Source organism: Chiloscyllium plagiosum, chromosome 23 (genome assembly GCF_004010195.1).
Source record: "Chiloscyllium plagiosum isolate BGI_BamShark_2017 chromosome 23, ASM401019v2, whole genome shotgun sequence".
NCBI lineage: Eukaryota > Metazoa > Chordata > Chondrichthyes > Orectolobiformes > Hemiscylliidae > Chiloscyllium > Chiloscyllium plagiosum.
In genome coordinates this window covers 18,469,582-18,484,929 of record NC_057732.1, presented here as the reverse complement: position 1 = coordinate 18,484,929, position 15,348 = coordinate 18,469,582, and the positions used below count along the sequence as shown (strand labels likewise).

At 38.7% G+C, this 15,348-nt stretch overlaps 1 protein-coding gene across 22 annotated transcripts in view; it reads left to right on the top strand.

Annotated features, from left to right (window-relative positions):
• anks1b (ankyrin repeat and sterile alpha motif domain containing 1B) overlaps positions 1-5,211 on the top strand; it is an 813,858-nt gene extending 808,647 nt beyond the window's left edge. For 18 of the 22 annotated variants that reach the window (XM_043713643.1, XM_043713627.1, XM_043713638.1 and 15 more), the window contains 2 exons: positions 1,367-1,456; positions 2,922-3,053. In XM_043713643.1, coding sequence (XP_043569578.1) covers positions 1,367-1,423 — 57 coding nt within the window. In that variant the 3' untranslated portion in view covers positions 1,424-1,456; positions 2,922-3,053. Of the gene's footprint in view, positions 1-1,366; positions 1,457-2,921 lie in introns of all 22 variants that reach the window. The other 4 variants (XM_043713648.1, XM_043713650.1, XM_043713649.1 and 1 more) reach the window with 2 other exon arrangements.
• The last annotated feature ends 10,137 nt before the right edge of the window (positions 5,212-15,348 follow it).

Below are 15,348 nucleotides of genomic sequence, written 5' to 3'. Positions count from 1 at the left end.
GGGCACACATTGAATTTTAGCCTAGACATTCTCTGTGTTCATTGTTCAATCTTAACACCTACAGACCTTAACTTCATTGCAGACATGTCAAACTGATCCTTTTATACATTTAAAGAAAAACTAATTTGCTGAACAGAGTGCAGTGTGGAAGCATGTAAAACGACTGCATGTTACTGCAGTATTACCTCCTTGGCATCTTGACTACCCTCTGAAGGCCCAGCATTCTCACACTATATAGGATCTAAAAGGAACAGCCTGTGGTCTGAAACCAATAGTCATCACTAATGAGACACCACCTACTTTTGGAAAAAAAAATGTGTGGCATGCTATAAATAATATAGTCATATTATGTATTTCTGTATAGATCACAAATGCCCATTCCATTCTGGAATCTTATGGAATTTTGAGCTGCTGTATTATTTAGAGCTAAATGATGGAATTTAATTTTGCTATTTAAAATTATTCTAAAATGTAATCCTTTTGGATATGCAGTCTTTCTGACCATGTGCAACATTTTAATCATGGTTTTGTTTTAAAATGATTTTAAAAATTGAATGCATTAGGATTAGATATTGCTTTCGTGGCTTGGACCATACAGGATGCTTACTAACAGTACAGTGAAAATTAGCAGTTTAATTGAGCATTTTTCAAATTGGCCTGAATTAATGCCACTAGAGATTCAAAAAAGAATATTTTCTTATTTGCAGTAAGCAAAACAATGCAGTTAGCAAAGCAAATATACACCCCGTGCTGTTAGTATTAAGCTTGTTAAATCTGCCACTTTGTGTTTTGCTGCTTGTTTTAAAATGGTGGTATATGTTTCCAGTAACTGAGCACCTCAGCTTTTGGTGCAAATGGAATGGCTTTATAATCCTAATATCTAGTGCATCAAATGTACATTTGATTTTTCATTCAAGAAATTTGCTTAATGTATTATTTTAGAATCCTGTGTGTTTAATCACACCAATGTAAAGATTTTCTTTTAGCCCACCTGGCAGTAAGATCTCTAAGTTGCACCTTCCAGGTTTTCAGATCTTAAAAACCTCCATGAAATTATGAGTCAGATGATGGGTTTAAACATAATCTATGTTAAGTAAATAGTCGAAAGTAATACAGTGGAGCAACTTACCAACTCTTCTGAGTTTTGTTGGTTGCTATAATTACTGTACTTTGGTATCACACAGACTTCATGGAAGGTGCTTCAAATATATTTTGTTTAACTTAGGTTATGGATAATATGCCTTAACATACAAGTTGCTCTATAGTTTATTAGTATTTTTGAATGATGTATTGTTTACGCACAATAACAATGAATTGTGCTGTGGTGAGATTTCCCCTTTAACAGTTTTAATCGCACCGTCTCTAGGAGATGCAGAATGGTAATAAGGCGGATACCAACAACGAATGGTCTTTTTTTACATGATTTCATCAAAGACCAGTTTCTGTAAAACACTAGGTACGTGTCTTTTGCAGCTGGCCTATGCTGTAATCGTCTAAATAGTGTAATTTAAAATGAGCACAAAACAATTGACTTTTCTAAACTTCCAAGTATCATGCAGCAGTGGGGTAAGGGTGGAGGTGGTGGTGGGAAGGGGGGGGGGGTGCAGGGAGGGAAATATCACCAGGTCTGTTTTTCTTTCTTTTGACCCGTTTTTTTAAAATATATTTGCCTCCTCTCCCCGAGTGGATGGTCAGTTGGCCTACAGCCAGGGCAGTCTGATACCTGTCTAAACAGGTCATTGTGTGGTGGTGTGTGGAAGTGGCCTAGGATGAAACTGCCTCTGTTTCCTCCTCGTCGCCTACCCACCTTCCCCCGGCTTGCGTAGGAATGCCTCATCTCCTCTCCGTGCTTGTCCTGAAGGGTCAACCTAGATTCGTAATTCCTCATGTGGGAAGTTGCAGATTCAAGCCAGCCCATGGCACAACCTACTGTGCTGCTCTGTGGCCAGTGGGTGTACCTATTCTACAGGGTTGCTGCTGGTTCTATGATCATTTAAAGAATCACTTCTAGTAATTAGTCTGCTTTATTAGGGCTAGCTCTCAAGAGCGAAAGATTCACATCACTTAAGTGTCTTTTGAGGCCCTTTCATTAGTATTATTGTTGTTGCTCAATGTTCAGTACCAACCTTCCAATGGATTCACTTGAACTGTCACTTCTAACACTTGCAGTGGTAAATTTATTTACCTAGCTAGTGAAGCTTCAACTAGCTTCCTTGAAGTTGACAAAGACTTGGCAGTTTATGTAAGGCCTTAAAACAGCCACAAAACACAATTTTTGCAAATTCATGTAATTTTAGCAATATCCAGTAATACATAGTGTGCTGGTCAGCCAATAGTCTCCCCAAATTGTAAAATATTCCTGTAAAATTTTCAGATTTCCATTGCATTGTAATTAATTTCAATTTCATTATTGTGATCAAACACCTCAGTAAAAGAAATCAATTAGCTATATTCCCAATAAGGTGCGATTATACCTTTAGTTTTCATCTTTATTTGAATCATTTATAATGGAAACAAAACTAGTTGGTTGACAAACTTATTTCAGATAACTGGGTTTTGATGCATATATGTGTGTGTGTTTGTGTGTGTGTGTGTGCGCTCTTCACATGTTGGAATGACCCCTCCTACCATCCCAGCATCCAGTATACCTGAGATGTTCAGTAGGTGCGGAAGCCAGGCTTAACATTCATATGGCTGAGGAAGTCATGTGATGGAGCTACTGTACTTTGCTGTTATTAAAATGCAACTACTGTTTCTTTCAGTAGAATTGAAATGGAATGTAGCCTTACTTCATGTCAAAGAGAATTTGAACATGGTTTGTGGAGGCATTAAAACTCTAGTGCGTTTATTAATTTTATTATTCATCAGTAATTGATATCCCCATTTGCTAAGGAGGTCTTCTTTTTATTCTTTGCCTGCAGATCGATCAACCTCTTCTGGAACAAAAGACTCATCCTAATGTACCTTGGATTGTGGAACCTGTACAAGAATCAAAAAGGGCGATGAGCACTAAGTATGAGACCACGATATTCTAAACGCTATGTCTCATTCTCCTCTGTCTGTGCCTTCGCACTCTTTTGAGCAATCCCTGCAAGCAGCACATTTTGTCTCCTCTGGTGACCTCTGACCCAGTGGAGAGGAAAACTGCACTCGCTGAGTGACCTTTACACAGTTACTGTCATCACTGCATGAAGCTGCTATTTTTCCTTGACATTCCTCCCACTGTAGCAACAGGAATGACACTGACACACGACAACTGTCTTTAGACTTATTTAAAACCAGTCCATCAGAAGGATTTAAGCTGATGCAGTTTCAAGAGTTTTTTTCTTGGTCTTGATGTAACTTTGCTCTTCAAATTTTTTCGGGTCATCGCGATTTAGAAGAAATCAGTGGACTCTAACTCTCAAGCTCTCTTCTGCCCATCTGATAACTTGAATGCTGCTAAAAGCTGATAACAAGCCTAAGCTTTTTTTAAAAAATTTCTTTTGGACTAACACTTTTTAACAAAAATATCTGCAATTTATATAATGTAGTCTTGGGATATTGTTTGAAAAAAGGCTAAGCTATTTCGATAACTGCTTTTGTTTTGAAATTACTGCTGTTTTAGTGATTTGCAAATGCTTTAGGTAATTGTTGTGAAGTTCACTATTGTTTTACTGGAAATTTCACGGCATATCAACATTCAATCAGACCAGTACCTTCAGAGTTTCTCTTGCCCTTGTTTCAAACACTGATCTGCACTGAAAAGAATTTTATGATTTTGATTTTTTTTTTGGTAATGTGGTACGGCAAATGTTAGTATGAGGATTTTTTTTTCAGGTAAGCAGTAGTGATTTTATGACATTTTGCTCCTAAATGTGAAAGAATAAAGAATGTTTTAAAAGACAGAAACAAAAATCAGGAGTTTTACACTTGAAACCAATTTTCAGTCTTACTTCTAAAGCAGTATTCAGCATAGTTATCTAATTTTAAAACATTTTGTCCGGTGGCAATTGAGAGGCTCAAAGGAAGTGAATTCCCATTTTTTAAAAACAATTTTCTCTATGACTTTGGTGGGGAGAAAGACATCCGTCATTCCAATGCAGCCGATCGCGATGTTGGTGAGGTCCTTTGTGCAGTAGAAGAAGGTGTTAATTTCTGCAAACTGACAGCATTGCATTAAAGGTGGAGGCACACTGCGTATTCAATACTGTGCACTGACAATGGATACGTTAGCAATCCAAGTAACAGTGCTGGATGCAGAAGAGGTTGCCTTTTCAGATTTAAAAAAAATAGCTATTTCAGAAAATCTATTGTCTGCACGTGTGGTTGTGAAATTTAAATGAAACATGGCACAATGAATATATTTTTGTTCTATAGTACAAAACACAAAATATCACGAATAGTGACTTGCTCGGCAGTGTGATGCATCTTCCGTTTGAGGCAAAGACTAAGATCTGTGACTGATTTCTTTCAAAACAATGCAGCACATGATGTTTTTTGAACTAAACCTGTGAAACCACAATCAACTGATTTACTACCTGGAACGATCAGTGTTTATTGAATATGAGAATCATCTTGTTTCTCAATTGTTTGCAAAAAATAAGATGCAGCTGCCTATAATACAGCTATGCTGCATTGCCAATTGAAACCACGTTGAGCTAGAATTTAACTGTGGTGTGAATAGGCAGCACTGTAAAGAATGGCATCATCTATTTGAGACAAAAATCTATTGTGAATCAATTTAATGTTTATTTTAGAATCCTTATTGAACTTGTGTAATAATGGTCTTAAGTTGTTTCAATGTTACATTATTTTTATATGATATAGAAATTAAGCTGGGCTTACTGATAAAGGTCACCCAAATATAAGTTAAGGAATGACCATTAGAGCTTGGATTGTAATTGATAATCAAATGTATATTGTACGGTTGGACTGAATTTTAGTTCAATTCAGTGTTAATCTTTTAATACGGTATTATAGTACTTGAACAATGCGGTTTCCTTGTACATATCTTGCCTATTCACTGTTGATACATGTATGTAGTAATTTGGCAGTTTAAAAAAAACACTGTAAACATGGTACCAAAATGAAAATGTATGGGGATAAAATAGTGGCCTCGCTGCAACTAATCATTGTATATATGCTTGGGCTTCCAGTTACAAATTTTGTAATTTTGTCATTATTTATATCCTGCAAAAGCACATTAAATAAACAGGATGTATAAACATAGACGTTTTACAATTTGTTTCACTGTTTTGCGAACGTTATTATCTCATGTTCATTAAAGACCAAAAGCCTGCATTTTGATCAAATTGTGAATTGGTCAGAATCCCTTTCTCCTATAGTATTTATCAGAGCATTAGTTTGAATCAGGAGGTGTGCCTTTTGAATTATTTACAATGTATATAAATTATGGTGTTGGAATTTGAAACTCAATTGATTCCTGGTTGTAAATCCATTTGATGCCAAAGTTTTCCTTTATCATTTAGCCTTATGGGATCTTTAGTTAATCCGAATGGAAGCGTACTGGATCGCTATAGATTCCACACCACAAACCTGCATTGTCACGATTCTTCATTAGATAATTTATGTATTGATTCCCTAAAGGTAACTGTATATGAAGCAGAAGTGTGAAATACAAACCTTAATTTCCTGTTTCTGAGATTCATGGTATTTATTTGTACCCAATTTGAATTTAATAGTCATTCACATCTGATCAAATTTATGGCTGCATTTGTGACTCAAGTTCATATTTTACTGTATTTTCAATATCATCCATGGAAGGGATGAAAAACCTCCAACTCACACAAGAAATATTCTAAAGTGGATGGAAATTGAATCCTCCTGGCCTTTAATAAAAGACACAATTAATCGCTGGAGACTTCAAAAGAGTCAAGCAGTTCTATAGGCACGTTGACATGGTATCAATAAAATGGCTGAATAAATCTAATAAAGGTTTATAAAAAAAAATTGTATGAGGATGTTTAATTCTGATCTTATTTGTCAAAATTATTATTGTTTTACCAAAGAAATAAACACCATTCATACAGCATAAAACACAGTAGTGAGGGGAGGAACTTTTCTAATCCTTGTAAAACAGCTTTATCCTTCCAGACCTATAGGCCATATGTTCAACCTCTGTCATTAACTCTCATCCAAGCTGTCTTTTTGGTCTAACTACATCATTTGACATACACACTCAATGTTTTCACTGCTGTATGAAGGACAGAGAATAGACAGCAAGCTGAATCAGGCAGGCGTGAGATGTCAGTTGAAAGTACACGTCAGTCACTTGATGTGCCAGCAAACTGCTTTATTCCTACAACTTCGCTGAATAAATAGTGGAAGTTTGACGTTTACTGCCCTGGTGAACAGCACACTGATGTGATTAGCATAATACCAATTAAATATTTAATTTAATTATATGAAATCAATGAGGTTTAAATAGAGACCATCCAAACAAAGAAGGAGCAGACATGTCATTTATATTCCAAATTTAGTATCAATGCTGACATTAGTGCAGCGTTGCCTCCTCAAAAATTCTTATAATTCTTCACAAGGAGGGAGTGCCTCCTGGTGCACCTTATTTGTTAAAGTTGCAGTTTTTTAATCTCAATAACATTACAGGAATGTTCTATATTGACCCATGAAATTTCTGTAAAAATTGATATGTTGGTATGCATCAGCAATTGATCAAAATGATGTTAAAGGAATACTGCTGAGACTTCTGTAACCAGATAGTGAGGAATTTCTACCCTGAACAAGTTTGCCAATGTTACCGAGGTTTCATGGCCTTCAATATGTTATTTGCAAAAGTCCCTGAATTCGCACAGTAATGTAAATAAAGACCATTTGCATATCACAATTTATGAGGAGGGTATCGATTTTAACTGTTGACAGATTTCTAAAATGAGACCTCATGCAAAATGTGGTCATATTTAATAAACTGATCTCCAGACCATACTGCAGTCTGCATTTTGTTTGCCCCAGATGGGAAATTGTTGTTGGCTTCTAAAAGACCATGCAGTACATTATGCTATAATCCTAGTTTGATGTCATTATTGGACAAGTCAGATCCCAGATTGAAATCTGGCATGATAGATGATTGGTTTGGTTTGGTTTTAACAATTTTCAAAAAAGAATATTTGTGACTATCCTGAGCCATTTCTCTTTTCTTATTTCATTCCAAGGAAATTTGTTTCTCTACCACTTGCTACAATTAGTACCTAGTTCCTTTCCTGATCCTCCTTTTCTGAAGATTACTTAGATATTCCTATGATTGTAAACAGCCATTTAACTTCCCAAGGCACTCCTTCACAGAGCCCGAAGACCCCTGTACATTACCCAAACCACCCCTTATACAGTATTTACACCAGAGAAGAAAACATTTCTCTAACATTTCAGAAGATTTAATTTAACTGTGCTTTTGACTCTCAGTCTCACAAAGTCTGATTAAGCTTTCATATAACCTGATTTTAAATCATCTCAGCTTTAAATACCTTCCTCAGGAGTTTATTCAAGCACTTCTGGTCTGGAAGTATTATAAAACATGTTGCTGTAAGGTATTCTGATTTGACTATCTTCGCTGGTTTATACATCAATCTTCATCCAAGGATTTCTACAGAGCTGCCCCAAACTGAATCTTTAAAAAATAATGCTTTAAGCAATAGCTGTTACCCCTAAGCTGCAAAAAAAGTCCAGATGTTACAAATTAGAAACTTTGATGCACATTGCTCAGTCATAAACTCTCCTAATGTACGCCAAAACCTAATAGTTGTAAAAGCTACATCTCTAAGAAATTGCTTTAAGAGAAATCATGATGGTTGCAGACATACAACATTAAATTCTTCAGACACACCAAAAAGCCAATATGTCACTAATTCAAACTTAAAAATAAAATGATTGTAAAATATATGTAAAACTTCACAATGTTTAACTTCCAGCGTGCAAGTGAATATCAGGTCACTGTCTTTTCAATATGAGTATTTATTTTGATACCAAGGGGAAGTTACCAAATACAGTTGATCCAACATAACGTTTTCACATTTAATATGGTTTTAGTTGTTGAAATTTCAGGTGTCTCCTGCTATAATCCCTGCCATCTTTAGAGAGTCTTGTTTGCTCAATATTCGTTATAGGCTGGTAAAATCATCGTGAAAAACTGGTCAAACTGCACTTCATTGTGTGAGGTGGACAATATGAACATGCTTGACAACTGATCTTTAATGGACCAATAAACCTTTGCTACAAGGAGAACGGACATGACATAAAACAGCAGCGAGATTAGCATGCCAATAATATTGTGGACAAAACACACACTGGTTAACTCTAACACAAACAAAACCAGAAATTGCTGGAAAAGCTCCGCAGGTCTGGTAGCATCTGTGGAGGGAAAGCAGAGTTAACCTTTTGGATTGAGTGACCCTTCCTCAGAATTTCCTCACTCAACCCGAAAGGTTATCTCTGATTTCTCTCCATGGATGCTGCCAGACATGTTGAGCTTTTTCAGCAATTTCTGTTTTTGTTTCTGATTTCCAGTATCCGCATTTTTTTTGGTTAACTCTACAGCAGATTTCAAAACAGTCAGATTGATTACCATCATATTTAATTTGTGCCATTATGAAAAGACCAAATCAGATTGAGGAGGATTAATTCTGTCCGACAGTTAATATAGACCCTGTCAGCTGACCGAGGTCAAAAATGTCTATCAACCATTTAAAGAGGCATTCCCCATTCCTGACTCTTCTTATCCTTTCAGGCAAAAATTATAACTTGTTGAACAAATACCTTGCAACTTTGACAAATGCAAATATCTTGACATTAAGGATAGAAATTCTACACCAGTTAGAGTCATAGAGATGTACAGCCCAGAAACAGACTCTTCGGTCCAACTCGTCCATGCTGACCAGATATCCCAATGTAATCTAATCCCATTTGCCAGCACTTGGCCCATATCCCTCTAAACCCTTCCTATTCATATACCTATCCAAATACCTCTTAACTATTGTAATTGTACCAGCCTCCACCACTTCATCTGGCAGCTCATTCCATACACGTACCACCCTCTGGATGAAAACGTTGCACCTTAGGTCCCTTTTATATTTTTCCCCTCACCCTAAACCTATGCCCTCTCGTTCTGGACTCACCCACCCCAGGGGAAAGACCTTGTCCATTCATCCTATCCATGCCCCACATGGTTTTGTAAACCTCTATAAGGTCACCCCTCAGCCTCCAACGCTCCAGTGAAAACAGCCCCAGCTTATTCAGCCTCTCCCTATAGCTTCATTCCTCCAACCCTGGCAACAGCCTTTTTGATCTTTTCTTAACTATTTCAAGTTTCACAACATCCTTCCAAAAGGAAGGAGACCAGAAGTGCACACAATATTCCAAAAGTTGCCTAACCTATGTTGTATACAGCTGCAACATGACCTCCCAACTCCTATACTCAATGCTCTGACCAATTAAGGAAAGCATACCAAATGTATTCTTCGCTATCCTATCTAGATGCAACTCTACTTTCAAGTAACTGTGAACCTGCACTCCAAGGTCTCTTTGTTTAACAACCCAGGACCTTTCTGTTAAGTCTATACGTCCTGCTCTGATTTGCTTTTTCAAAATGCAGCAGTTCGCATTTATCTAAATTAAACTTCATCTGCTACTCCTCAGCTCATTGGCCATCTGATCAAGGTACTGTTGTAATCAGAAGTAGCCTTCTTCGCTGTCCACTACACACCCAATTTTAATGTCATCTGCAAACTTACTAACTATACCTCCTATTTTCACATCCCGATCATTTATATAAATGATGACAAGTAGTGGACCCAGCACCGATCCTAGTGCTACACCACTGGTCACAGGCCTCCAGTCTGAAAAGCAACCCTTCACCACCACCCTCTGTCTTCTATCTTCGAGCCAATTCTATATCCAAATTGCTAGTTCTCTCTGTATTCCATGAGACCTAACCTTGTTAACCAGTCTCTTGTGAGCAATCTTGTCAAATGCCTTACTGAAGTCCATTAAGATCATGTCTATCTCTTTGACCTCATCAATCCTCTGTTAATTCTTCAAAAAGCTCAATCAAGTTTGTGAGACATGATTTCCCACAAACAAAGCCCACGCCAAAGTTATCATGATAATTTTCTTTGTTCATCTCTGTAAAGAAGGCAGGCATGATATCAGAAAGCATGTTGGATGCACCAGAAGTTTCAATGGCTAAAATCGTATCAGAAGATGTACAAAAAATAAGTTATTATCAGATCCACTGTATTACATAACATCTTCCCAGATATCAAGCTAACTTGTCATATTGAACATTTGTTCTTATACAGTTGACTGATGTTTCCAGCTTTGAAGTCATCCCCCAGGGAAAGCCAGACATTGTGGAGATGTTTAAGCACAACTTGTCCACCCAGTTTCAATTCCTCAGTTGGAATTCAATCTTTCCTGATGCTAAGGAAGTGATTGAATTTTCAAGCTTTTCTATGTTAGCTGTATACCAAACTCATCAATGGACTGCAGTCTGTTGATTGTACTTAATGTTGTTTCAGAAGTAGTTGATTCATGAGTCAAATTTTTGCTCTGATTCTATGAAGAACAGTATAATGTGATCTCAGTCAGTGATATTTCTCCTCAGAGATTTGAATGATACAAGCTTCTTGATTTCTTTATTCCATCGTCATAATGCTGAGTTTCTCCAGCATTTTCTCTACTGAGTTTTATTTCAACAACTGCAAACATTTCCTCAGCATATGCTGCAGTTCAGACATTGTATACGGACGACTGTCATATGCTTGTATCAACAGCAAACTTTATTGTGTGAGTTAATGTGACAATACATCAAGTATTTCTTGATAAAATTGTTTGAAAAGTTCATCAGAATTTAATTTTTCTCAATGCACACAACTAATAATTTAACAAGAGAAAATGCTGGAGGTCGAGAAACATCTGTGGAGAGAGAAACACAGTTTCCTTTTTTTTGAGACCAGTACAATCCCTCCTTCCCCCTCCACCTCCCCAACATGTCTCCAACCTCCCACATAAAGAGACAGACTGGACTCGAGACACTAACTGTTTCTCTCTCCATGGAGAGAGACCTGCTGACTTTTTCCAGCCCTTCTGCTTTTATTTCAGATTTCCAGCATCTACAATATTTTATTTATAACGATAATTCAGTTGCTCAACAATCTGCCACTGTAATCTGAGTTAATTATGTTTCACAGTCTTTGACTGATTTCAGTGTTTTTACATGTTAGTTACATATGGCAAATGGCATCGAGTCAAGAATACTTCCACCTAAAACCTTAAACTTAAGATTTTTGAACTTGCATTGTTCAGATCAGAGTTCTTGTCTACTTTTTCAGGAATTGTAACACACCTTCACCAACTTCCCAGTCGTCTTCCTCTGCAAACCATCAAGTGCCACATTCTAACATTATATTATTGCCCCAGGTAGAAGTCACTGAGCTGGTGCCAGTGAGTGATGCATGAGATGAGCTGTAGACAGTAGGGAGAATGAAAATGAACAAGAACTACAAATCATCATTATGTCACTTTTATCACAACTGTTGCTGTCATTTAGTTGACCTTGAGGAAGTGGTGAGGTCCCTGTTGTTTCCCCTTTATCATCAGCATCACCTTCATCTTCCTGTGTCATGAATTGTTGTACTGGATCTTTAGAAAGCAACTAGAAGCTAAAATTGAATGAGTATTATCCCTTTTGAATATAGACAGAAATGGAGAGACTGGAGAATTTTGGCACTTTACAAGGATGGCAGTGTGGCAGTACAGCTTTGCAGTCACTAACCTGATGTTCACAAAAGGTCTGTGACATTAGCGGTGGTAGAGTACCATGGCCTTTACAATGCATTGTACAAAAAGTTTAAAGTAGACTCATACCCTTTCTTTGGTGGTGTGTGCAGAATGAATCCTGGAGAAAAATAATTCTTGCCATGCAAAGTCTGAATGTTACTTTGTGAACATTTCCATATTTGATTTAAAACCGATTTATGCATTGTTTCATATTGTGGTGTTGTCACAAAATTAAATACCCAGAAATGCAGAAACTGGGCTGGAAATTGTTTGGAGTAAAGCGTATGGGACAGCAGTCATCCCAGAATTAAGTTTCTTGCATATCAGATTAGCTTGAGATTGAGAATAGTATATCTCTGAGCAACTGAAGCTGTGATGTTGGCCTTGCTTATATTCACTGACAATGGCAGGGAGTTATGTTAAACAGCTAATATAGAAGCAAGGAGGGGAGATCTTTATTCAAATTAAGCCAATACTAATTGGGAACAATTTGACCTGGCACAATCTGGCAGTGATATTCAGCTCCATTCCACCAGCAAGGGCTGTCCACTGGTACTAAACCCAACTCTCAACATTAGTTAATACTTAGACTCGAGAACCTTGCATGGGGTCCCCTCAATAGTCCTTTAACAACATTCGCATGTGGATCCACTTTTACTGTTCTTGACATAGAATAAGGAGAAGTTTTTGAAGGCCAGCAAATAAATGAACTTCCCCCAATCTCTTTGTGTATCAGTTTGTGCTTGAGTGAAGTGTAACTTTGAGGAGTTTCTCCCCAAAGAGTTTATCTTTGGCCAGAAATCCATGTTCTGGATCGTGAGGCAAGTCCTGAATGTTTCACTTCTAGATATTGTGCACATAAGGGTGCAATTGAAGTAGAAATTAGGGGCGTTTAGGCTTAAAACCAACCCAAAGAATAACTTTCCAACATCAGACTGAATGGGAAAACATCAATTTAAGGTTCATGAACCAAGAATTAGATCATACAATCTAAAAATTCAGTGCTAATGTGCGAACGTTCTTCTCTTAATAAATTAAACTAGCTTCTTGAAGCAGCTGGGTTCAGACAGGATTATGTGGGTGAGTTTAAAGTATTTTCTCCTAACACTTAATGAAGCTAACAGCTTTTTTCTTATAAGCACATAGATCAAAGATTTGTGGCAGGGAAAACATTTTACAAATGAGTGTTTCAGTCAGCTTAGCTCTGCTATGGAATGAACCTCATTAAGTAGGAGCTGACTGACTGGACACTAATTAATTAAATGCATTAAGGGGAGGTGATGGCCTAGTGCTATTAATACGAAACTATTTTTCCAGGGAATGTCCTGGGCACTACGAATTCAAATTCTGGATTAGTGGTGCTGGAAGAGCACAGCAGTTCAGGCAGCACTGGAAGTTTGAAACTAGGATGAGGTGGGGGAAGGGGAAATGAGGAAACTGTTGAAGTCCACCTTGATGCCCTGGGGTTGAAGTGTTCCAAGGCGGAAGATGAGGCGTTCTTCCTCCAGGCGTCTGGTGGTGAGAGAGCAGCGGTGAAGGAGGCCCAGAACCTCCATGTCCTCAGCAGAGTGGGAGGGGGAGTTGAAATGTTGGGCTCCAGGGCGGTGTGGTTGATTGGTGCAGGTGTCCCGGAGGTGTTCCCTAAAGCGCTCTGCTAGGAGGCGCCCAGTCTCCCCAATGTAGAGGAGACTGCATCGGGAGCAACGGATACAATAAATGATATTAGTGGATGTGCAGGTAAAACTTTGATGGATGTGGAAGGCTCCTTTAGGGCCTTGGATGGAGGTGAGGGAGGAGGTGTGGGCGCAGGTTGTTGCTGCGGTGGCAGGGGAAGGTGCCAGGATGGGAGGGTGGGTAGTCACGGAGGGAATGGTCTTTGCAGAAGGTGGAAAAGTGTGGGGAGGGAAATATATCCCTGGTGGGGTCTTTTTGGAGGTGGCGGAAATGTCGGCGGATAATTTGGTTTATGCGAAGGTTGGTAGGGTGGAAGGTGAGCACCAGGGGCGTTCTGTCCTTGTTACGGTTGGAGGGGTAGGGTCTGAGGGCAGAGGTGCGGGATGTGGACGAGATGTGTTGGAGGGCATCTTTAACTACGTGGGAAGGGAAATCAAATCTTGCCATGGTAAATGGCGGAATTTGAATTCAATTAAAAAACACCCAGGAATTAAAAGCCTAACCATGAAACCTTTGCTAACTATTAGGGAAAACCCCATTTGGTTTACCAAAGAGTCATAGAGACATAGAGATGTACAGCTTGGAAACAGACCCTTCAGTCCAACCCGTCCATGCTGACCAAATATCCTAACCTAATCTAGTCCCACCTGCCAGCACCCAGCCCATATCCCTCCAAACCCTTCCTATTCATATACCCATCCAAATGCCTCTTAAATGTTGCAATGTCCTCTCGGGAAGGGGACTGCCATCCTTACCTGCTCTGTGCCTCCAGACCCACAACTCTCAACTGCACTCTGGGCAATTGGAGCCTAGCCAGTCACGCCTTTACCCGGTGAGTGAATGAATTTAAAAATCTCTACAGTCATCTGACTACAGCAGGACAGGAGTTTGAGCGCATCCCTTATGGTGTTCAGACTCATAGGAGTTTTATCGTACTCCATCCCCTTCTCCTGTCCACCGCCTGCCAAACTGCAAAGTTAGAAAAGATGATGTGGAAGCAGGTGGTTATCTTGGGATGTCAGCTTGTTTGGGGAGGAACTAAGTTCTTGGGTAATTTCATGGAACAATGCAAGTGAGCTCACTATAGATTTGTATGATATGACCCTGAGATGGGATTATCTCCCTGCTTGAGAGAGGGTATCATGCTCACTGCTTTAAGGAATGGGCATTTTAATGCCACCAGTGACCCCTTGGGTAAACATACATAATTACCTCATTGTTTCTAAACGTTCCATGTGAGATGACTGGACTGCCAATTCTGCTGCCTACAAACCTGCCTTATGTCACTGTACCTCAGCACAGCTTGCGGGCACCTGAGGTAACTTGCTGGTGCCAGCTTGGTTTTTATAATTCCAAGCAACCTGAGCATCCTCAGCACAAGCTCAGTGATAGCTTTGTAGCCTCTGTCAAAGTGATAGGTTCACGTCTGACTCCATGAATTAAATGTATAACTGAGGCTCACTTTCACCCCATTGCAAGGGAGTGCATTGTTAGAGGTTTTTAGATGAGACGTTAAACTTTAGTCCTGCCAGCCTTCTCATGTAGGTGTAAAGGATCCCATGGCAATAATTGAACAAGAACAGGTTCCTATAAGCCAAGGCAAGAGTTATCTATTTTAGATATTCTAAAACCAATGATCTAGTCATTTATTTAGTTACTTTGTCTGAGAACTTATACAGTGCATGTACTGGCTGCCATATTTTCCAAACAAAATATTTCAAGATGTTTTGCAAAGCTCTTTCAGGACCTCCTGAGATTTGGCAAGGCACTCTGGCAGCCCGACAGAACTGCCTGCTAGGAAATTTCTGGCTCCTTTCCTGACTGACCTTTTTTTCAGGGGGTTGACATCTTCTCGAATATGGAAATGTTGGCAAGTGGAACAAA